General features: G+C 41.1%; 1 protein-coding gene across 2 annotated transcripts; it reads left to right on the top strand.

Annotated features, from left to right (window-relative positions):
• Positions 1 to 2,251: 2,251 nt before the first annotated feature.
• YIPF7 (Yip1 domain family member 7) lies at positions 2,252 to 18,794 on the top strand. 2 transcript variants are annotated; one of them, XM_063336028.1, is made up of 6 exons: positions 2,252 to 2,323; positions 4,505 to 4,621; positions 5,750 to 5,910; positions 7,599 to 7,744; positions 13,915 to 14,096; positions 18,363 to 18,794. In XM_063336028.1, exons 2-6 carry the CDS (start codon positions 4,506 to 4,508, stop codon positions 18,523 to 18,525), a joined length of 768 nt encoding a protein of 255 aa, XP_063192098.1. In that variant the 5' UTR covers positions 2,252 to 2,323; position 4,505; the 3' UTR covers positions 18,526 to 18,794. The 2 variants fall into 2 exon arrangements, with proteins under 2 accessions (XP_063192098.1, XP_063192099.1); XM_063336029.1 differs by lacking the exon at positions 2,252 to 2,323 and having other exon boundaries at positions 4,529 to 4,621; positions 5,693 to 5,910.
• The last annotated feature ends 6,314 nt before the right edge of the window (positions 18,795 to 25,108 follow it).

The following is a 25,108-nucleotide window of genomic DNA, read 5'->3' as shown; positions in this document are numbered from 1 at the left end:
AATGCTGATTTGAGCATTTCTAATTAAATGTTTGTGTCTTTTTGTTTTATTGATACTTTTACTTTTTCATCCAATTGAGAGGAGAATGGCAGTACTGGTATGACTCTGTCTGCTTCTAATACACTTGGACAGTCCGTGTTCCTATCGGTCCGGTCCTGTCCTGTCATCCTTAATCTTATCTTTTTATTTTTTGATCAATTGTGTGCATCATCATTTCTAACCAATATTATTTTCCATGTTTGTATTTTAGATGTCCATTTGTATGTCTGTATACACAGGGATATTAATTTAGTATACGTGTATAATTCATGTATAATACATATAATAAGTTGTATTATATTTTAATTTTATATATGAAGAGAAATACATATATGTTTCAATTTTAATATTTTTTAATTATTATTATTTTTCAGGTGTCTCTTTTCTAACCGTGGTATGTTAAACAGCTATTAAAATATTCTTCAGCTATTCCCCACTACCAATCATTGTATTTTTTTTGATTTAAATTCCTTCTCTGAAGTGCCTTGTCTAATAATGATTCACAGTTCTTATCTGGCAGCCAGTATGCATATATGTACATATACTTGTATGCAGTGATTGTGTCTGTGTGTATAATAGCTTTCTCTTCTGCTAACAGAAATTAGCAAAATTAACCAAGTAATTTTTGTAGTTAAAATAAACACACATAACCCTAGCAAATTAGGATTATTCTATCCCTAAAAAGTAATTACCTTCCTGAAGGACAGAAGTTAATCCTGTATCATTCCCTCCACTGATTTGGTCTAAACAAGATCAAACCATATTATCTTAACTGAGGTGATTAGATAATACAGAGATTAGCAGTTTGCTGAGAATTGAAACTGAAAATTCACCTTGCTGAGTGCAGCAACATGAACTGTTACTCTAGGAATGGCAGGAGAGAAGCTTAAGAACGTTAGGGAGGCTTAACGATAGCTGTAATAAATACCATAGTTAGATTACCCTTAATTAGCAGAAACAAATGTTATGTTTTTCTACTTCTCATCATCCTTCACTTCTGGGCTCTTTTTTGGACATATATACTGAGTGAAATCTTGGTGTATTTCATTTTTTCTTATTTAAAAATGCATCAATATTATAATTCTTTCATAGCATTGTAGGTCGTGTACTAACAGGGCATGATTGTTCTTCTAATGAAATGGAAGTCATTTGGCCTTCAACCTCACAGAATTTAATATGCACTTGAGGCATAGATTAATAGCCTGATAATACATCCCAATTTAATGTCCCATTCCTTAAACTAACCAGCCCAAGCGTTCGTTGGGAAGCTATCCGATAAATAAGTGAAACTGTTATAACTGGTTAAGTACCTGATACTAAAATGCGTGTAAATAGAAATCCAAATCAAAATCCATACTGTGCTACAAGTATTGTAGCAGCCAGGACTGTAGCACAGAGGTTCCTAATTCGTAGTGGGGCAGGTAACGAAAGTGACAGCACTCTGAGCATTGCATGAAAAAATTTAACTGTGAATCTGATGTCTGTATATTCAATAAAGGCCCTCAAAGAGCAGAGCAGGGTTTGCTGTCTTTTAAGTAGAGACTTGCCCCAATCCTGGCGTGATGGGTGCTCCTCCAGCAGCCCGGGCTGCTTTGCAGATGGACCAGAGCTCCTGGAGAAGCCATGTGGCAGTGGGATGTGCCTGGAGAGAGGGGTCCTGGCCCTGGACCGGCGGATGGACTTGGCCCCATGGTGCCTTCATCTTCCTTCTCTCTGCTGTTGCGGTCCTGGGGAGCATCACCTTCTCTCTTCTCGGCAGGTGACCGAAAGCGCCCTTGTCCAGCGACATGGAACGGCTCTAAGGCCACATGTGGCCCATTGTCTGCACTATGGAAACAACTGCTAGAAACACACCCCGGGTAAATGTATTTACCCTACTCATTTAACAGGTATTATTATATATTATTAAAACTTTTAAATATTTAACAGTTCAGCTCATGAGGCCTCCACCGGGACCTTTTTAAATACCTGCTTAAGAAAGAAGCTCTAAACTACCATCTAGATTATTGGGTTGAAATACATAGAAAAGTATTTGTTCATTTTGTTCTGCTTTCCTTGAAGATTCCGATCCTTTTCTGCTGAATTGTTGTTAGCTCTTGTTAAATGCTGTCTGTGATATTGACAGGGTGTGGGGTTTTTTTCCTTCATGTGCATCTGTTCAAAGATCAAATTTAGAATCTTATAAATAGCACTAAGCTCACCCCCGTTGAAGCAAGAGGATATTTTCGGCGTTCTCTGACATATAAACTCAACAGACTGGAGTTTTCATCAAATACCTTAAAAAGTAAGTAACAGCTCTGAATTCTTTTGGAAAATAAGTTTATCTCTCCACTACACAGACTGTAGCGTACCTGGTTAAGTAATTATTTCATTACTTACCGTGACAGCAAAGAACATTAAAGACTTCCTGGAATTGCACTACTGGGGTAGAGGTACCAACCAAAGTTTTTTGAAACATATGAATAACTGGTGTGAAATTCCAAATAAAACTACAGTAAATAGGTTAGTAAAATTGATTTGTGTTAATTCATATTTACAATGTAAAAATTATTTTTCTTCTAAATTTGGAAATCCTGAATGATTGTTCAGCAGCTCAGAAAATAATATAAGAATAACTTCTACGTTGAATGCTCTAGGTAAATGATGGAGTCAGGTCCCCACAGATTATTCTGATTATGAGATACAATTTAGAAACTTTAATGCGCAGCGTTTCAAAGTCCCATGAAATACCAATCTTTATAGCTTTTACCTTACAAAGAGATTTGCAAATACCTTTTCCGTAAGCATCGTGTGCTTGATAAATATAACTATGAGAGTAACCATGAGATAAAAGGTATATTTTTGCCAATGGCATTTGGAAGGTTGGAAAAGAGGGCAAAAGTGAAGAAAATGGGAAATGCTAGGAGAGATGAATATCTTACATGAAAATCTGAGTCAATTGGATACGGTTATGGTTGTCAGGTTGTACAAATTCTGTGTGTGTTTTAAGAGTTTAACTATATAAATTCTAGCCAAGCGATGAAAGACATGCATGCATCTGTGCATTTACAGGCAAATCCTGCTCAGCCCTTTGCCTGAATCACTGAAGAACTTTATCTGGGAGGAGAGAGGGCTCAGGGGGGTCTCATCAATGAATATAACCACCTGATGGGAGGGACTAAAGATGACAAAGCCAGACTTTACAAAACCCCGTTGGACATGGCCCTGAGCAACCTGCTGGTGGTGACCCTGCTTTGGGCAGGGGGTTGAACCAGGCAACCCCCAGAGGTGCCCACCAACCTCTACCCATCAGTGGTTCGGGGACTCCCTGAACCGATGCCCAGCTCCGAGCAGGTGTAATGGCTTTGCCGCCTGCGGCTCAGCATAAAGGTAACACAGGCAAAACAGGGTCAGTCCTTAATCTTGTGGGTACTTTTACTCAAGGCATGGAATTACTCATCTTGGTAGACCTGCCAATTTTGAAGGTGTTTTCTGGATTTATAGTTAGCCATAAGAAGCGCAAGAAGCACCTAGACCAAATCTAAGAATTAATAAACTATCTTTGCAACTTAAGACACTCTATAATGCCAAAAGGTACACGATGTTTTACAGAACCAATATGTGCTTCGTTTCTTATGCTGCATTTCAATGGCCACCCGTCCTGCCTACACACTGGGTACGGGAAATGGGCCCAGTGTGTACAAAATTCAAATAGTTACAAAACCAGGACTGACCCTATCCTAGGTTAGTCACAGTGTGGACGGGAAAACAGGCAAGTTGTTCCTTTCTTAGTCTAACCAGTCCGTAACTACAGAGCTCGCTATGGGTCAGCAGGAGTGAAAGTTGTATTTTAACATGTTTTCTTTATTCTCCAATCATTGAGGATGCTGGCCTCTTCAAGGGCATGTAACTAACCAGTGAGAATATTTATCTGGTACTCCTAACATGCCAGCTACAGTGTCCTTAAAGACAAATCACTCATTCTGTGAATATATTTGCATTTTTCCAATGTTTTATGATGATCATGTATAATATTGCAAAGCACAAATATCTGGAAATAGTAATTGTTTTTGAAACCCAAAATACTTCTTAAAAGCATTAATTTCTAAGCATTCAGACATGGCCGCAATTTTCTTTTAAAGAAGGAAAATGAGCTGTTTAAAACAATACTTCAGTTGATATATATCTTCAAAAATTACTGAAGTTATTTTTGGTAACACTAACAAGACAGGAAGTCTTGTTTACCACTTGTAAATTAATATATAGTAATTAGTGATAACATAAGATTAATTTCCCTTGTTACAACAAGTAAAGGATCCATTTTTCTCACTTTCAAATTATCATGAGTTTCTACACAAAGATTCTCCTGAGTTTGTGGCTTTAAGGTTTATTGATTTCATTTCAGTTTAGGACAGTTCAAAACATAGATATTGGCTTGTTCCAAAGGCTATTTTTACCAATACCTAAAATCTTTTTTTCCAAACAGAATGTCAAATTTTGAGCAGTTTCACTTGGACTTTTACCAGTCCAATTATACCATAGATGACCAGGAAGAAGGTTACAACAGTTACGGGTCTAATGAAAATCTCCATGGAAGCAGAAAGTAAGTATGTTACAAAAAAAAAAAAAAAAGAGAGAGAGAGAGAGAGAGAGAGAGGGAAAAGATGATACATCTCAAACTCCAATGAAATTAATGACAAAAACCAACATGCAATTGACAAAAAAGGATTGCATAATTCAATAGAGTGGAAACTTTAGTGGAGAAATTCAAGAAAGACAGGAATAATCTTATCATGGTTTTTTTTTTCTTATATTTTTTAAAACTATTGGTGACTTCTGCCCATGGAAGAGGGACACTGAGAGAAAGAAATTCCTCCTTAGAAGAGTTTCCCCTTAAGGAGATTTTGACACGACTGTGGTAGGAGGCTGGGTGTTGCTGCAGCTTCCCTGTTCAGCAGCTGATAGATCCATCTGGCCTTGGGGCTTGCAGGAGCAGGAAAGAGCTTCAGGAGACATCTAGGCTTTCCCCAAGTCAGAATTAATAATAATTAAACCTTTCCTTGTAAAGGATTGGGTTCCATGCTACTTTTCTACTTATAGATGTTACAGGTTGTTTACCTAATTGGGGTGACTGAGCTTCATGTTATTAATGTGAATTTTGGAGCACATATTGCTAGAAATTATTTAAGTTTTTCCTCAGATTCAAGAAAAAAATTAATTATATAATCATAGAATGGTTTGGGTTGGAAGGGACCTTAAAGATCATCTAGTTCCAACCCCCCTGCCGTGGGCAGGGACACCTCCCACTAGACCAGGCTGCTCAAAGCCCCATCCAGCCTGGCCTTGAACACCTCCAGCGATGGGGCCTACACAACTTCTCTGGGCAACCTGTGCCAGTGTCTCATCACCCTCACAGTAAAGAATTTCTTCCTGATATCCAATCTAAATCTACCCTCTTTCAATTTAAATCCGTTACCCCTCGTCCTATTGCTCCGCTCCGTGATAGAGAGTCCCTCCCCATCTCTCCTGTAGCCCCTTCAGGTACTGTAAGGCTGCTGTAAGGTCTCCTTGGAGCCTTCTCTTCTCCAGGCTGAACAACCCCACTCAGCCTGTCCTCGTATGGTTCCATCCCTCTGATCATTTTTGTGGTCCTCCTTTGATCCCGCTCCAATAGGTCCGTGTCTTTCCTGTGCTGAGGGGTTGTTGTGCTGTGATTTGCTTCTTGTCCCAGGAGCCAGACAGGAGACCCACCTCCCACCAGTGCTTTTGCCCCGTCAGAAATGCTTCTGTCCACTCAGAGCTACACTGGTCAGATTTTGCAGCCAACGTACAGTCCCAGCACTCATCTTGGTTATGCTGATGGATTTGACGAGGAACCCCCTTTGCTAGAAGGTAAAAATAAAACCACGGACAATGTATGTGGTTCCTGGGGGTGCCCGCTGGTGGCCCTCACTAGAGAAACCGCAGCAGAGCTGCCAAGCTCTGTGCCAAGCTGCTGTGCAAGCTTCAGCCAACAGCCCCTGGCCCCCAAATCTGCATTTTCTTATTGGAATTTGCCATGGATTCACTCAGCCTTATGGCATATACAGTATACACTTGACTACCACTAGATGACAGCATAACAATAAGTTTTGCATTCACATTTCCAAATATTTTTTTCCACTCTGTGTTTATCCCGCGTACATATTGGAACATCTATAATTAATAAATACTGGTAATAATCCTCTTTGCATATCTAGTAATAAATTTAATAGTTTGAAGATGCTAAATAGCTTGTTTCAGTGGGAAAGAAATTAAGAAAGCTGCATTCAGCTTCAATTAGTTGATCATTTAACTACACGAACAATACCATTCTTTATGATGATTGAACCATCCTAATGCTAGTGGCTGATTTTGTAGTTTACAAAGTATTTGTTCTACATTTAAAAAAAAATCAAAGAATTTGTTTGCGATTATTTCAGTATAATGTGAAAAGAGCATATTCAGCCTGCTTTTGCATGCGGGCAGGCAAGTGGATTTTTCACTACTTAAAAGATACTCCTTACTGCCTTAAAACAGCAAGATCACTCTCTTTGATACAGATAACTGCTAGATCTTTACCTCTCAGACCTCCAAGCATTTAACTCCACAGGCAGCCCACCCTGCAAAAGGGATGTTGAAATACAACTGCTTCTGATCCTCGGGGCTTCAGAGATGTTCATATCTGCGTACCAAATAAATCCAACCAAAGACACACATTTTAATACACAACAACTTTATATAACGTTTTGGCTCAGCTCAAGGTGATGGATCGGTGGAATAAGGTAAAGACTTGGCTTTCCAAAGAGATCTAACACTTTGTCAGTCTCAGTAATTCTGGCACCCAGTTCTGAAGTTAACTTTTCTCTTGCTGGAGCATCTCGGGGCAGATGATTACTCTTTGCAAGCCGAAGTGTTTCTGCAGAAGTTACAGAGAAATCTTTGCCCCAGTAAAGTTAATGGCAGAATTCCCATCGACTCTAATGGGGAAGAATTTTGTTCTGTTTCTAGGGGTCCTCAATAATTACTTTTTAAATGCCAAAAAAGCTTATAAAGCACTGCATAAATTTTTATTAACTTGCCTTGAAGGGAAGAATGTCGTTTTTAAGTGCCTTTGGCAGTTCAGGCTTAAGACACATCTCTTGTCGGATTTGCCAGAATTAAAGCGTATATCTCTGTCCTTGGTGTTCTAGATTATCTTGAATTCTGCAGTTACTGTTAATTAGCATATTTTTCAACATCTGAGTTAGTGTGGCATTGTATATATGTGTAGGAAAAACAAATATTAACTCAAAAATGCTGAGGGCATTTTTTTGGTTCACTGCCTAAAATTGGATTTAATAAATTAATATTCCAATTCAGAATCAGAGCTGACTTTCAAATATACAGGGTATATAGCAGGGACAGTGTGTTCCTACTACAGAATACGTCATCCTACAGCATTATCTTCATTAAAGCGATTAATTTGTTTGCTTGTTTCGGGTTTTGTGGTAACTAATGGGTTTCTGTGCATGTGTTGTTTTCCAGTGAGCAGTTAACAATCCTGGAATTTCTTGTTGCAGAACTTGGGATCAATTTTGAGCATATATGGCAAAAAACATTAACGGTTCTAAATCCAATGAAGCCTGCAGATGGCAGCATTATGAATGAGACGGACCTCACCGGACCTATGGTTTTCTGTTTGGCCCTTGGAGCAACATTGCTGCTGGTAGGATGTGTCAGATACCTTGAGAGATTTCTTTTCTAACAAGCTAATGCCCAGGTGCTAAAGCATGTGAAGTTCCAGAAAATGCAGCACCGGCATAAATGGAGACATTTGCTGTTCTTTGTTCTAAGATTATGTGTTTAAAAGTCCCTGTGCTTTGAAAGTTCCTGCATAAAGTTTAAATGTAATACAGATGTAATACAGGTGAAGTGATGTGTTACTTCCAGTGGCAATAAAAGACCACACCATTTTTGGGGGTGGTATTTAATAGGAACAAAGGACAGATCTGTGCAGTGTATGTCCAGGGGAGGCTCTGAACACCTGAAGCATGGCAGCACGCACTAGGTAAGGACCTAAAAAGGAGGTTTTAAAGGAGGGAATAAAAAGGCATAGCAGACCAGCCCAGTTTTTCAGACACTCTTGCTACTGTTTTGAAATTATCTTCTCTCAATGTTACTCTGGGGAGTGCAAAGATAGCCAAAAATTATCTTTAGGTAACTAAAATAATTTGAAAAAGGAAGTGGAAATGGCCTCTTATAGAATCACAGAATGGTTTGGGTTGGAAGGGACCTTAAAGATCATCTAGTTCCAACCCCCTGCCCTGGGCAGGGACACCTCCCACTAGACCAGGCTGCTCAAAGCCCCATCCAGCCTGGCCTTGAACACCTCCAGGGATGGGGCCTCCACAACTTCCCTGGGCAACCTGTTCCAGTGCCTCACCACCCTTGCAGTAAAGAATTTCTTCCTGACATCCAATCTAAATCTCCCCTCTTTCAGTTTGAAACCACCATCCCTTGTCTTATCGCTCCACTGCCTGATAAAGAGTCCCTCCCCATCTCTCCTGCAGGCCCCCTTTAAGCACTGTAAGGCTGCTGTAGGGTCACACTGGGTCTTTCTCTTCTCCAGGCTGAACAGCCCCAACTCTCTCAGGCTGTCCTCATAGCAGAGGTCCTCCAGCCCTCTGATCATCTTCATGGCCCTCTGCTGGACCCATTCCAACAGGTGCATGTCCTTCTTGTGCTGAGGGCTCCAGAGCTGGACACAGAATCCCGCCCCTCACCCTGCTGGCCACGCTGCTTTTGTTGCAGCCCAGGATGCAGTTGGCTTTCTGGGCTGCGAGCGCACATTGACGGGTCATGTTGAGCTTCTCATCCACCAGCACCCCCAAGTCCTTCTCCTCAGGGCTGCTCTCAATCCATTCTCTGCCCAGCCTGTATTCGTGCTTGGGATTGCCCTGACCCAGGTGCAGGACCTTGCACTTGTCCTGGTTGAACCTCATGAGGTTCGCACAGGCCCATCTCTCAAGCCTGTCCAGGTCCCTCTGGATCCCATCCCTTCCTTCCAGCATGTTGACCATGCCACACAGCTTGGTGTCATCGGCAAACTTGCTGAGGTTGCAGTAACTAGTGCTTTCTTAGTTTATATTCTATTTCTACATCAGCTGCTAAACAAAATACGGTAGCCTGTATTTAACCTCTTTCCTCTTTATGAATATAGCTTTCCTACAGGAGGAAGGTTGAACAGGGATTATACGCTACTCCTAAATTCACCTATTTATCACTGACAACAGGGGCTCTCCAGTGCTGCTGAAGTACAGCTCTGATTGTCGGCAGCAATTTATCAGACGGGGGGGGCGAGAAGGTGGGACCATTCTGGGAAGGGCTTTACTGCTCTAGCAGCTGAGGTGAGAGAAACGGGGCTCTAATTCTCCATTTCCTCCCTGATAAATAGTGCTGAATCAGAAGACTCTTGCAAGTTCTTTCTCAATTTGTAATGTCAGTGCAGTACCTTGAATGGGCAAACTGCAATATAAATGGCAAGTATTACTATTATTTATGTCCCTACAAAAATAAAAATCCTTTAAAAGGGTGGAAGCAGCAGGAGGAAAGGGAATAAAAGGGAAAGAAGGTGGGAAGCTGGAGAAGACAGGCTATTTTCCACCTAAAGAAATAAAGGTATGAGGGGAATAAAAGGAGAAAGTGTTGAATTTATTATAATCAGGAAAATGGAAGGAAAGCTGAAAGAATGAAAAAAAAATAGTCACTGTTGATTTTGCTCCCTGGATAGTCAACAATTATAATGAATATTAAACTACTATTATTGAAATAAAGTACTTCAATTACCATATTTATTCTAGGATATTAACCGTTCCAAGTATCATTGGAAAAACGACTATTTTCAATGCGCCAGTTATAGGTCAGCAGAACTCCTCTGATACAACCTAGTGTTTTTGAGCCTGAACCTCACAGCAATAAGTCTATGGGATTTCCATGGGCCATCTTACATATTCAGGCTGCTCATTTTGTCTCAGATGCATTTGAGTACTAAAGTGGCTCTTCAGCTGTGTAAGCTATGATATCCTTCTGTACTTGAATAACTCTCTTCTAATAGCACCAGGAACATAATTTGGTTGAGAGCTTGTTTCCAAAAATAATTTATAAATTTTATTTAGTTTCAGCTTTTTAACTATGGAAAAATATGCAAAGATATTCTTCAAATGGTGGCAGTTCTTTCAGAGCACAGAGGAAAAGAGGGAAGTATTGTTCGCCTGGCAGCAGGACTTGGTCTCCCTCATACTGGTGTAAAGCAGGGCAGCTCCATTGCAGATAGAGAAACAACGGCACTGCGAAACTTAGCAGAAGCCTGAGTCTCATCTGCTTTGCATTTTACATAGTCATTTGTATGAAATCAGACTTCCCCATCCTCTTAAACTAAGGATAGTAGTACCCACTCTAGGCAGATGCAAACAAGTGCACAAAGTCTGACTTTCTTCTAACCTTGTTCCTTCCGCAGGACAAATTTAGCTCTTTCCATTCATCAAAGCCTGCCAGACTAATCAAGCCTGATTCTGATTTTGCTTACATCACTGTGAATTGGGAGTATTCCCGTGTGTGTGAGTCAGTACATTTACATATGTTAAGAAAGCCTAGAATTGGAACCAACATGTTCAGCTGCCCTTTTTTTTTTCCCCCCCCTCTCTCATTCTCCTGCACCACAAATCAAACGTTTCACCAAGCGGAGATTTCAGTGAGCTGCTTGTGCTACTGCTCCCTCTGTCTCAGTAATTTCTTAATCTTAAACTAAGCTGCTAAATAGTGCTGTGTGGAATAATTAAATACAGTGAAACAAACAGACTGAAAGCTTGTAGTTGTTGTCACATCTGTTGGAGATGGAGCTTTTCTTAGTTGGTCTGTAGTAAAGCTTGGCCCAAACCATTGCGGATGTTAAATTCACTACAAATCCTTAATGAGTGAAACTGCAATTGATAATAATCTGAGCTACTATTGCTCTCCCACACTGTTTCTAGCTATCATTAATTTTCTTTGGTGAAGCAATTTTTCCTTAGTATTTTACAGCAGTACTACGCAAACCTCAGCAAAGATCTCTGTACCTAAATAGGAAGACTTCTTATGGTGTTAGTTCAGGAGCAGAGTGTTCCTTAGGGTGGAATGCACTGGCGGGGGAAAGGCCAACACTCGGGGTGTTGTGAGGATATTGGCTACTTGGCTGTACCTGACCTAACCTTGAGGACTAACCTTGACAGGCTGAGAGAGTTGGGGTTGTTCAGCCTGGAGAAGAGAAGGCTCCGAGGAGACCTTATAGCAGCCTTCCAGTACCTAAAGGGGCTACAGGAAGGATGGGGAGGGACTCTTTATCAGAGAGTGTAAAGATAGGACGGGGGGTAACGGTTTTAAACTGAAGGAGGGTAGATTTAGATTGGATATCAGGAAGAAATTCTTTACTGTGAGGGTCGTGAGGCACTGGAACAGGTTGCCCAGAGAGGTGGTGGATGCCCCATCCCTGGAGGTGTTCAAGGCCAGGCTGGATGGGGCTTTGAGCAGCCTGGTCTAGTGGGAGGTGTCCCCGTGGCAGGGGGGTTGGAACTAGATGACCTTTAAGGTCCCTTCCAACCTGAACCATTCTGTGATTCTATGGTTGTATGACTGGAACCAGAGGAGAGCTCAGCAACAAGCCAGCTCAAGCTGAAAAGAGGATGATGGTGCTGATGTAGAGGTAGGTTTTATTAACTGAGGCTGCCTTTCACATAAGTGAGGATGCACGGCTCTCCAGCTGCAGCTGGTGAGCTCTCAGAATCTGCAACATTAGGACTTTCGGGTTCTGTCATCACTAGATTAGGCTCTCTTGACTGTGTTGTTTCGTATCTGTACAGCTCAAATACTGCTGGCATCCAGTCATCAGTTTCCACCCAAGTAGATACAGGAAGCAGAGAAGCAGGGACCTCCAGGACAGTTGATTTCCCCCAGGTTTTATTATAATGTATGGATGAGTCAAGTAGGAAATCTCCTCAATCCTCCCTAACCATCGTAGAAGAGATACTTGTAAATATTGCAAACCATGAAAAAAGCTTCAATAATATTTACACCTTATCCATCATATGAGAATCCAACCATGAGCTAAAAAATAATTAGGAAACTGGAACCCTCTATTATGATTTTCATGTGGTTTATCATATGCAATGTATAATGTGTGCAATGTAAAGATGTGTGTGTGCACAAACACAGCTGTGTTTTAAGTACGTGTATATATATTGTTATGTGTTAGAAAGGTGATGCATTGTGGCCCTTTGTTTGGGAAGTTTATTCCACAATCCTGATTTAAGGGTTGAGTCCCAGATTTGAGTTTTCTCCTTCACAAAAGCATGTTATCTTTAGGATAAAAAGTTTCAACACAAAGCAAACAAAACCATCTTCATCCCAATCGCTGTTTATTTCTGATGTAGAAATGTTTATTTCTAACATACAGTTGTGGAAATGACAGTATCACATAGCCAACATTCAGTATTTCATTTGTTAGAAGCTTGAACAGAGAGAAACAATATTTAGCAGTCTTTTGTGAGTGTTCGTTTTTGGGACTGAACAACACCCTCATGCCTGGAGGTGATCCTTCAAAATGATGGCAGGAGATGAAGAAACCAGTGATGCTGTGGCCACAGTTGCCTGTTTTCTAGCTTTGTGTATAAATTAGAAAACATCAGGCTCCAGGCTGTCAGGCTGGTACCTTTCACAGGCACTAAATTCACACAAAGGAATAAAACCTGGAAGAAAAAAACACCTGGGGAATTTTTCATTCGTTGGAACAAAAAAAGAACACAAGCTGACAGTGACTGCTAAGGTTTATGTTGAAATGAACATGTTGTATTGATCTAACCACAGAGATGTGTCTTTCTCATGGTAGTCAAGGGGAAGAATGAACACTTTCACCCTGAAAACTAGCATACTTTCAGCAAAATTTTACATATTTTTTGCAAGCCTGCTTAAATCTGGAGGTTTGTAATAAAATGTGAAGCATATCAAGTAAGCGGGGTCATCATTTTACTTAGGACACTTTTCCACAGCGCCATGTACACCTATTGGAAAGATTTTCCCTGACACTAAAATGTGTTTTCCATAATTTCTTCTCAGCTTGTTACCAGTTAGACCTTCCCAAGTCGAAGATGATCAAAGGGCTGGAGCATGTCTCCTATGAAGACAGGCTGAGAGAGTTGGGGTTCTTCAGCCTGGAGAAGAGCAGGCTCCCTTCTCCCTTATAGCCCCTTCCAGTACCTGAAGGGGGCCTACAGGAAAGCTGGGGAGGGGCTGTTTGCAAGGGCATGTAGCGATAGGACGAGGGGCAATGGTTTTAAACTAGAGCAGGGTAGGTTTAGATTAGACATTAGGAAGAAGTTCTTTACAATGAGGGTGGTGAGACACTGGCACAGGTTGCCCAGAGAGGTGGTGGAGGCCCCATCCGTGGAGACATTCAAGGCCAGGCTGGATGAGGCTCTGAGCAACCTGATCTAGTTAAAGATGTCCCTGCTTACTGCAGGGGGGTTGGACTAGATGACCTTTAAAGGTCCCTTCCAACCCAACACATTCTATGATTCTATAAGTCTCCCCAGCCAGTTCCTTTCCTGTTCATAGCCCAATGACATTAAGGCTGAGAATCAGTCTTATAACCTTAAATTAATGACAAGCACATTCTCACAATTGTACCTTGGAATTTTTTGATGCAAAAATCACCCAAAAGTATCAGCTCTGGTTTACAATTGAGCTTCTGTAGGTGAGGTGGAGAGAGTCAACACGAAAAAATAACAAACCTAGTGCTTTCCTCCTGTTCTCTCCCATCACTTTGCGATCACTTGCTTCCTTCATGCTTACTCATATTTATTCCAGGCAGGAAAAGTTCATTTCGGCTACGTGTATGGCATGAGTGCCATTGGGTGCCTTGCGATGCACGCCCTGTTGAACCTGATGAGCGTCCCGGGAGTCTCGCATGGCTGCGTGGCAAGTGTCTTGGGCTATTGCCTGCTGCCCATGGTGATCCTCTCCTCTTCTGCAGTCGTCTTCTCCCTACAGTAAGTACCAGTCTTTGGCAGCAGTAAGGTGGAAGGCTGGTGTTTCAGAAGGCATTTAGTAAATGGTTATGTAGTGAATTTTGGAAAAACACCATTTTGTTTGTGTAAGTGTGTAGGTGGAAATGGACAAAACTGGACTATGTTTGAGAAGGGTGATGTATATTCATTTTAATATGACTCCTTAATTCCACTTGGACTGAGAGTGCCTTTGATATTTGTAGCAGCCTCAGATGCTTTTTGTTTTGCAGAGCCAGCAGTGGCCAAACTCAGGTATCAATTTTAAAAGCAACTGTGGGACTTCGGCTTCTCCTGTTCCTTTTTTGTTCATAGTATCAGGGTTCCATCCCTATGCTTCTTTTCCTTCTGTAGACCGACTTCTGTGTGACGGAATTAAATAATCGTAGAATCATAGAATCATAGAATCATAGAATGTGTTGGGTTGGAAGGGACCTTTAAAGGCCATCTAGTCCAACCCCCCTGCAGTGAGCAGGGACATCTTTAACTAGATCAGGTTGCTCAGAGCCTCATCTAGCCTGGCCTTGAATGTCTCCATGGATGGGACCTCCACCACCTCTCTGGGCAGCCTGTTCCAACCCTTAACGATTTGCAGCATTAGAACAAGGGTTTAAGATGTACTGGAGTCATATGCTCTGACATATAGTTGTGGTGTAATTGCAAACCTGAAAATACCTGAAAACATTGAAAAGCCAACTGTGTGGTGGCGTCTGTATCTGTGCGTGTGTGTGTGTGCGCGTTCAGTAATATGCTATAAATAGGAAATTAGTATGCAAGCCTCTCCTTCCCCCTCATTCAGTAAGCCTTTTGAGATACAGATTGTGTTTACCTCCCTGTTCACATACAGCAAAGTACAAGGAAGCTCCAGGTCTTGCCTGAAGGCCTTGAGCAGTACCTTTATCCATAATTAACATGTTATTAATAATGATTCCCCTCCTTATCTTTGTTGTTCACTCACATTTTTAACTCTCCAATCTGCAATATATGATGGGACTTGGCAGCCAATGAATAAGAAAGTCCCCCTGTTTGTTTTCTTTGGAAAAGCAGCAATTTTATATATGTATATATTATTTGTTAAGGAAATTATATAGTGGGAATGAAGATTTTGGCACAATCCTTGTGTGTTTCTGTGGAGCTACGATGGGTTAACCTGATCATATTCCGTGTATTAAAGTGTTTCTGAGCCGACCTTGATGAGATGAACAGTAGTGACACTGAAGAAGCCGTTAATTCTCTGTTCTCCTACACTTCCCATATTTTCTTGATTAACCTGTTTAATAATCCACCCTAATAAAAGGTGCAGATACATAATCACAGGACAGATGGGGTGAACTCCAAACCAGCTGTTACAACTGCGCAGGGTACTGTCGCCTGTACAAGGAATCCCCAAGCACACACCGCACCTTTGTAAAATGATGCGAATTTACAGAAAGCACATGTTTTGAAAATCTATAAATACTATACTGTGATAGGCTTTATAATATTAAACCATTATTTCTGAAATTAATTGATAACGTTAAGTGCCTGTCTACAGGATTCTGCAGTCCTTTCTCATTCACTATATGAAACTGCGTGAACACAGCAAGTACCAAGGTTAACTACTACAAACATGTTATTAAAATTAAGTGGCAACTTTTAAATCGAACATACACGCCTTTATTTTTAATTTAAAAACTTATTTAAAATGGCAAAGGAAAGGCAGTAATACATTCATGGGTTTTTTTGGTATTTGTAAAGATGTTATTTCTGTCTATTTTACATTGTAAAGAACTAACTTCAATGTTTGTTTTCACGGAAGCTATAGGTAAGATAATCCACACATCTATTGCAAAGGTATATACCAATTCAACATTTTTCAATTTTCATTATTAGCTATTTTGCTGTAACTGAATAAAGCATAATATGGAACGTTTTGGGTGCTGAATAGTACCAAAGAGAAAACCAGTTCTCTTATGCAAACTTGCGTGGAACCAGGTTTGTTTGTGCCCATCTATGCTGATACCATGTCTGAGCCCAAGTTGATTAGGTCTCCTTTTGGGGAGAAACTTCAGCAGACTTTTTTCCTGGAAAAAAACCAAGAATTCTTTACTATCAAATCCCTGAAGAGAGTGGTCAAGCCATTTCCTTGACTAAACAGTGAAGGCAATGAGTGTAAGAGTGGAGAGAGGAATTCTTAGACCCAGCTGATGCAAAGGACCCATTTGGTGACCGCATCTTCAGGTTGTGAGACAGAGGAGCTGAGAGGGTCCACTCAGGTCTGTCCCCCCAACTCAGTCTCATGCCAGTACACCCCCAGTCCTCTTGGTCACTGTGGGCATGACATCTGCCTTTTGCCCCTCTCCCATGCTTGAGGATTTGGCCCTCATGGACATGCCAGGCGCAAGCTCTCTGCTAAAGCTAAACCGTTCCTTTTGGCAGTAACCCGCTGTTAGATCAAGGACTGAGTTTGTAAGTGCACAGAAGTATCTCTTAGTTCCAGTATGATTTTATGTCACCTTTACACCCTGCTCACTGCCAGTCCTGGAACAAACCATGAGAAGCCATTGGAGTTCGGTGCAAGGCAGAACAGCCACGGCTCTAAATTGTATCACCTTGTGATGGCCCCCTGAAGTGTCATTATACTAGCTGAAAATTGTCATGGCACAGTACATTCCTGTTACATCCCGTCCCTCTGCCAGCATGGGTACCTGCTCAAAGAGCCATCCATACCAGCTCTGAATTTCTGTCAAGATGATTGAGTGAGCATCTTAGCATCTCCACTTGGAGCAGAGGCAAGGAATTTGGTTCACAGAGCCCGGTGTCATTTTCCTGAATGCCACTGTATGGGTTTAAAGAACAGTTAAACTGAGGATATTAAATCACATAGTCTTTAATGCTTTATTTTTAACATGTTGAAGTTGCAGTGAGGTGCTGAGTCACTTTAAAATCAATTCTCTCTTTCCTCCCCCAAAGTCCTAAGAGCTGACAATACCTTATTGGCCTGGAAACTGGATTGCCAAGAAATTAACTATTTTATTTGATGTGATTGCAGTAAGTCAATTAAATAAGGAGAGCTTTACTCATTGTGGTTTAATTGCAATAATAATATTAGTGGAGATTATCTCTGATAAATGGACCTAATAAGTGTATGTAGCCTGTTTTGCACTTCTGGTTCCATTTCGCTGGGACTTTGGAAAAGTGGGGCACCAGAAGTCCTTTAGCAAGTGGCAGAGGATCATTCATTCTCCACGTCCTTGAGACTGACACGGTGAAAGTGTGTAACGCAGCCGATCTCATTATGTACCTCGGCAGCGTATTATGCGCACGATCTCATGCATTTTACAGAAGGAGGCTGCAAATACAGAGTGCAAATAAAGCATATGTGAAACATTATTTATTGGCAAGGTTTTGTTCCTTCCAGGTTTAATAGTGAGCTCTCTGTAATCTGCAGGAATATTTCATGGGGTTTTTGACCGTAGTCCCATAATCATCAGTTCTCCAGCCCACCCTGGGCCTGGGAGGTGGCAGAATGTAGAGAACAGGTGGAGAACTTCAGAAGGGCTCAGCTGTCAGCAAGGGGCAGCATGGAAAGCCGCCGTGCTTTCAGTGTGCAGAGAAGGACGCCAGGATGAGCATAATGTTTTTTCTCAGCGGCTCTTTTCCCGTCCTTTACTTTCTATTCATTGTGCACCCATTTTTAAAAGACCGGTTGAGCTTTCTTCTGGAGGCTGTCAACACCATTCTGCATGGTCACCTGCAGTGTAATTCTTTAAGAGCCTTATTGTCTCTCCTTAGAGTCCAAGGCACACTTAAAACCTGTGCCACGTGTTACAAAAATGCAACCTCTCCAGGTCATCAGGCTGCCTGATGGAAGATTAGGTCTGTAGTGTCATTTTAGATCCTAACAACTTCCACAAGACGATTTTGGTTGCAATAGGATCTTTGCTAACTTTAAAATTAAACTTCAGCTGCTGCATCTTCTGGAGCCCCAGATTTAATTGGAAATGCACTTGACTTTTTAGCAGTACTACTGATGAAGCGGCTGCGTTTATCCATGCTGAAGAAATTACCTTTTTGTTTCCTGTTACTATTTTAATTTGTTTCTCAGGCTTGACTTTCATTATGTCAGTCAGTCCTTGGTTCTTCCAGGGACTGTTACCTTATCAATAACAAGTTGTTAGACATGAACTTGACTTTGGGAAGATTTAATGCCATGTTTGCTAACAAGTGGATTCTGACGTGTTTCTTCTGTGTTTTTTTTTTTTCTCCTAGGGGGATCCCAGGAACTTTGTTAGCTCTGTTTATTATTGGATGGTGCAGTTTGTCAGCCTCCAAAATTTTTAGCTCTGCATTGGCTATGGAAGGACAGCAGCTTCTCATTGCGTACCCGTGTGCTTTACTCTATGGACTTTTTGCACTTCTAACGGTTTTCTGAGATGTATTTTCTGGTAGCCTTATTACAGTCTGTTTATGGATGTTGGAGGGGCAAGGGGTTATTTACTTATTTTTAGATTGCCTAGAGTTGCATTATGTTCCATTAACAAAATTAGATTATATGACTTACCTTTTATTTGCCTAATGGCTGATAATGAAATAAAAAATCAAGCTAACAGGTAGATGACTGCAATAATGGTGTTTTGAAAGTCTTACAGCTAAAAGAAAACCATTTGTATTGAGAAGGTAGTAAAAGTGAAAAAATGTGAAATAAATGATACTTTAAAAAAAATATTTTCTGAGTGTTTAATATGATACATATACTAGAGAGTTACTGGAAAGCAATAATGTAAATATTTAATGGATCTAGTTGTTGCGGTTTAACCCCAGCCGGCAACTAGGACCATGCAGCTGCTCACGCACTCCCCCCCCCAAGTTGGGATGTGGGATGGAATTGGAAGAGTAAAAGTGAGAAAAAAGCTCATGGGTTGAGATAAAGACAGTTTAATAAGTAAAGCAAAAGCTGTGCACTCAAGCAAAACAAAACAAGGAATTCACTCGCTGCTTCCCATGGGCAGGCAGGTGTTCAGCCATCCCCAGGACAGCAGGGCTCCGTCACGCGTAACCGTTACTGGGGAAACAAACACTGTAACTACGAACATTCCCCCCTTCCTTCTTTCCCCCCCAGCTTTATATACTGAGCATGATGTCATATGGCATGGAATATCCCTTTGGTCAGTTGGGGTGAGCTGTCCCGGCTGTGTCCCCTCCCAACGTACTGTGCCATCCCAGCCCACTCGCTGGTGGGGTGGTACGAGGAGCAGAAAAGGCCTTGACTCCTCAGCAACAACCAAAAACACCAGTGCGCTATCAACACCATTCTCATCCCAAATTCAAAACATAGCCCCACACCAGCTTCTAGCAAGAAAGTTAACTCCATCCCAGCTGAAACCATGACATTTGTAAATCAAGTGAAAATACAAATTTATTTGTTTCAAAAAACCCCAGCTTGCCATCTTATATGATTACTAATTAATACCCAGAATTTATGTGTGCAGGTTTGGTTTCTTTTTTAACAGAAGAGTGAGTGGCCCTGCTTTGTGGTGTTGAAGAATTGCCCAAGAACAGGTTGCTACAACAGAGGGAGAAAACTGGGAATGTCATCTTGGTTTTCGTTCTTTTTTTAAGAGGTGTTGCTGTCCAAAACGCTATTGTACTTTGTAATGTACAGTAAAGTTATATTTTAAAACTGCCACTAAACCACCGCCTGCTGTCACTGCAGAAAGCACCACACAAAGCAAAGGCAACTCCTAAAAATGTCTCCTGAAAGGCAGAACAGTATTTGAGCAAGCAAAATACAACTCTCCACAATTTTATCTGTCCCCCAAAAAATCTATTTCCTGCTTTTAGTTTTACAGGAACCTAACATTTTTATAATAGCAATGAAGAACAGAATGCACAAGATGATGTTTCAAAATATAATATTAGAAGCTTCAAGCCATCAAGAGGAAATGGAGATGTGTATACAGTCATAACAAGAGCAAAATCCAGCAGGAAGCGGTAGAGAAAATGAATGTAGCAGTAGAAAGGGCTAGGGAAAAGAAATAGATGAAATAAAGGGAAATGTGAAGGAAATAAATGGCAGTTGATTATTTCATCAGTGGTTTAGGGTGTCTTCCTTGATGAATATTTTTATGATCTTGATTATCACCCAATTTATTCACTATTTTGAACTCTTCAGTGAAATGCCTACAAAATATTTCTCTCTCTAGACAGGGGAGCACTGATTCTGTGAGGAGGGTCCTAATATCGCAAGCACTTATGCAGAAGCGTAGCGTGGCAAAACCACTCAAGAATACGTAAAATTAATTGTCTTCCTAATCCTTTTCAGGTCAGAGGTAAATCAGATGATGAGCTTGTCCTCAAGCTAGTGATTCTGTTTCTGAATTGAAAGAGCCTTTGGTGAAAATATTTCCCATTGCTGGCATATTTGTTTTTTTAAGAACTCTTGTGCAAACCATTCTGGAATTCATTTTACTGAACTCCCCTCCAGACTAGGGGTAAGTCTGTGAGAAGTAAACAAAAGGTAACGTGGACTTAGCCAGTTCCTTAAAAAAATCACAACTCATTTATGGAAAAATACTTGCTGTGTTTATCCATTTCTTTGTTGCAAGGCTAGGAACACAGGCACAGAGAGGCAAAGTTGGAGGCATGACCCTGGAGCAAATCGTGGCTATAACTAGGCGGGATCTGGTTGCACGTAAGTGGGAAGTGCATGAATTTGGAAGACCAGCATTTGCAAGCACGACAGGTTTGGCCCTGCTGGATCAGGGAGTAAATTTGCCACTAATGAGACACAGATAAACGTGTCAAGTGATTCCAGGGTATGGTTATAAAATCAGGCAGTTTGGTTTACCATGCACTAATGGCATTCTCTTGCCTGAACACAGGAAGATTCCTATGGTTGCACTTCTTCTGAAGTTCAGAAAAGATGGTTTAGAAACATTCAGATCCATTTTTGTCCTACACTTCCTATTATTATTCATACTGCTTAAAGGAAGTATAAAATGGCTCTATTCTGCAGCACTTTATATTCATTTTCATCCTGATCTGCATGATATGAATGGCAGGGGAACCAGTGAATCAAGCCATCGGTTTGTCTTTTGATGTCATAGACAAGTCAAATTACTTATGGGGAAAATGAACACCTTGAAATTTTGCCACAATGTTTACAAAGCAAATGCTAGTCTAATTATAGTTTTATGTTTATTCTCTCAGAATTTATAACTTTTTCATTTTCTTCACTGAGATGCATCTTCATAATTTTAAATCCTAACTTCCTAATTTCAATAACTTCCCTTCTTTACTGTTTAGCCATGCTGATTTCCTTTTATCTGTTCCCAGGGGGTGTCCAACAAGCGATATGCACTGGTGCTGTGCTCCCAGTATGGTGTCCTTCAGGGGTCTCTGTGCTGCCTGCGAGGATTTAAGTCTCTTAGCCATCCCTCTTTGACTTCTTTTAAACAAGATTCCTCATTTTTCCTTAGCTCTCCTTTCTGAAGGTCAGCATGGCCATGGTGATGCTTTTCACAGAATCACAGAATGGTAGAGTTTGGAAAGGACCTCTGGAGATCATCTAGTCCAACCCCCCTGCCAGAGCAGCGTCACCTAGAGCAGGTTGGACAGGAATGCATCCAGGTGGGTTTTGAATATCTCCAGAACAGGAGACTCCACCACCTCTCTGGTCACTATTATAAGCAGTTACTTCCTCAAAAATAAATGTTATTTTGGTCTAAAATCAGATCAAAACACGTCTATTTGGTAATATACTCTTGTTCTGCCTCTCTGGGCAGGCCTTCCCAACGCCATCTAGCTTTCCAATCTCGTCTCTTGTCTGGGCCATTGTATTTCACTCCCTCACATCATTCCATGAAAGTTTAAATACACGCCTGGCAAGGTCTTACTTTCAACCTGCCAAAGAGAGGATTATAAAATAGTAATGGGTCACAGACTGATGTTTAATTGATGCTTCCCACCCAAAAGAGTTAAAAAAATCACAAGACTTAAACATAAGCTTCAAAGCAAAAGGGGAAAAAACATAATCATGGTTTTGGAGGGTGAAAGTTTCTAATCGGTTTTTGGTTTCTTGGTTTTCATAGGATGTATATAAAAGTTCAGTTCTGAATGTGCATTCACACAAAGAAACGGGCACTTACTTAGTTCCTTTCTGCCATTCCAAGTGGTGATACCAGGTTGGACACAAGCAGTGTAGGAGAGATACAGGAGAGGTATAGGAGAGGTATAGAAGAGGTATAGGAGACAAAGTGCTCGCCTGTCTTCCTCTGCGCTTCTCGTGTGCCAGACGTACTCAAGGTCACCTTGGGAAATGAGCTTGCAGCATTCTGCTGTGGTCTAAACATTTTGCTCTTCTATTGCAACAATATGCACGGCAAGTACGAAAGTGAACATATCCTGAGTGAGAGAAGACGATAGCGTGGGTCGGAGCATGCAATGGCGATAAAATGGTTATCAGCAGCGGCTGACAACGTGTCAGGTTGCACCCAGAGACCTGCTCACCTTGGTAAGCCAAAGGCCGCTTTTGTCGTACCAAGGTTCTACTATTTATCAAAAATCGTCTTGTCACGCGTCATCCGTAAAAGGTTATAATACAGGCCTTGAATAGTTTAACTGTTGGTAAACTGAATTGAGGAATGAAAGCTGCTGACACATGGAATTGGATGCATGCCGGGCTTCCTGGTGAAAGAGCTCCATTAGCAAAGGGTAATATTTTTCCATTTTTTTAGCATGGAAGCCACAGAAGGCTTATATACAAAAGCAGTGAAACTGATTTCGTGACTGCATTGTTTATGTCACTTGAGAATGAGACGTGACAGCTCTGTGTCTTGTCTTAGACCTCTCTTGCCACCAGGCCTATTTCAGCTCCTTGCTAAACAGCCATCTTCAAAGGTTGGCATTTTCTGTCCACTGAATGGCCTTAAGTGAATTTTGCAGTAATGTTGAATTACTGACTTTAATTTATCTCAATAATTGGTATAAGTGAAGCAAGAATTCAATAAATTGTGTCTCTTTTAAATTTCCTTTCCCTCCCCTATTGTCAGGACCATATTTAGTGGTCAGGCTGTTGTGGGCCTGTTCATGCCTGGTAGTCAAAAATATACATATATATGATATATATACACATATGTAAAAATAAAAAATATAGATATATATGATAGATTGCAAGACACTGGAGCTGCAACAAGTTCTGGGCACTACATTGCCACTTTTTGAGGGCATAACATTAGCAATCTGGTGACCCAGCCTGGGAGAAGATGTATATCCTTTCAAAGAAATCAGCAGTCGCAGCATCTGATAAGCCTCGTGGAGAATCTCCGCACATAATGGCAAAGCTCACAGTGATGTGATGCATTTGGTGGTTAATGTATTTTCTGACAGATAGCAAAAGGTTACTGGATTGGCGAGTAGTGGATTACTACAGCATAATCGCTGCAAAAATAAACTGGATAATTAATGTCAACCTGCCTAGATCATTGTGATTTGAAATTGATCTCTACCTGTGTTGGCATTACTAACGGGTGTGCTCCTTTTCAAAATCTGCTCTCTGTCAAAATTTGCCCATCACTGATTCCATGTTCATTTAGCCTCCTGGATGTTTATTCTGAATAAACTGCAAGAGTGCTGTTAGAAGGATCCATTTTGTAGCCGTAGGCCATGACTTGCCTGCTTAAACAACCTCACCTCCTCAGTGTTCCTGATGGTGCTGTAGGAGAGGTCAGAGCACGCACCAGGGCTGTGTTTTGGTTGTGTTTGCCAAGTGATTTTGAAAGAATAACATCTGCGACAATGACAATATGTTTGCTGTGATTACCAAGCACATTTATTAGACTTATGATCTCATCATTAGCTTAAAAATGCCCGGTGACCTTGGCGCTGCACCACTGAACTAGATGAACGATGCAATTCACAGGGATCTGCATACAGTTGCATAATAAAGACCTTGGCCAACGCATCCCCTCTGCTACGGTGGCATTTTAGTAACAATTGCAAAAAACCAGAATCATAACCCTTCTTTTGCCGTGATATTAAGTGCAGTGGTGGTGAGTGAAAAGAGGTCACAGAAACACCAAACACGCATAATGATAAACATAACAGACCACATGGGAAACCACCACTTTTACAGAGAGAAAGGGGTAGATTTTCAAAGGCACAAAGGTCAGGCTGATCAAAAGTCGCTGAGATCTGAGCTCAGGTGTGTAGTTTGGTGATTTTCCTGACAGCCTCTTGACAAACACTCTTGAGCAATCAAAGTGCAACAAGCCACCAGGCTACTACAGGCAGTGTCCCGGGGACTAATGGCCCGCATATAACTCTGGGTAGAGACACCTGTTGCAATCAAGCATGAGAAGTTATCACAATGCATGAATGCAAAATGTGAACCCTGGCTACAACTTTGTTCCTTTGGGTTTTTTCCCAGTTTATTTAACCCTTATCCCTGGATGTTGAGTGGCCACAGCTCGTCTAGCTCAAGCACCAGCTGCTTCTTATCTCAGCTCTAAATGTACGATAAGGAGTTTGACTGGGCTCTGGCTTTGCTCTTCAGCTTAGTAGATTGTTGGTTGTTCTTGGTTCTCACCCTTAGCCCCTCTCCTGACTATGCTTCTTAGACAAAATTTCTTCTGAATTGATTTTTGGTTTCCTGGTTTCTGGTTCCAAGTTCATAGTTTTAGTCATAATTTTATCATTTAACAGTCTGCATCCTTGTTGTATTTCTTTGATACTCCACCTACCTTCTAGAAAATAAAGCATACAGAGGAAGAAGGAGTGCTAGTGAACAATATGGAAATATTTCTGAGATAAAATCCTATTGGCTCTTGGCCATCATTAGTCCTGTCATTCTACAGCTTACTGTCAAATCAACCGTGCCGTTAGGATTATATGTCATCTAAACAGTAGTGTTGAGAGAGAAACTTCTAATATGTTTTCTGGGTAAAAGTAGTATTTTTAACGCAAATACCTTGCTGAAAACCCCAAATATGATCAGGGCCTCAAGAGTGATACAACTG

This window comes from Chroicocephalus ridibundus, chromosome 5, assembly GCF_963924245.1.
Source record: "Chroicocephalus ridibundus chromosome 5, bChrRid1.1, whole genome shotgun sequence".
Taxonomy (NCBI): domain Eukaryota; kingdom Metazoa; phylum Chordata; class Aves; order Charadriiformes; family Laridae; genus Chroicocephalus; species Chroicocephalus ridibundus.
The sequence above is the reverse complement of the archived record's forward strand: the minus strand, read 5'-3'. Positions and strand labels throughout refer to the sequence as shown.

Coding starts and splice junctions, on each gene's coding strand:
- YIPF7 (XM_063336028.1), top strand. CDS start 4,506: ATGTCAAATTTTGAGCAGTTTCACTTGGACTTTTACCAGTCCAATTAT. Junction 5,911..7,598: donor GGAACCCCCTTTGCTAGAAG/GTAAAAATAAAA, acceptor TTCTTGTTGCAG/AACTTGGGATCAATTTTGAG. Junction 7,745..13,914: donor TTGGAGCAACATTGCTGCTG/GTAGGATGTGTC, acceptor TATTTATTCCAG/GCAGGAAAAGTTCATTTCGG.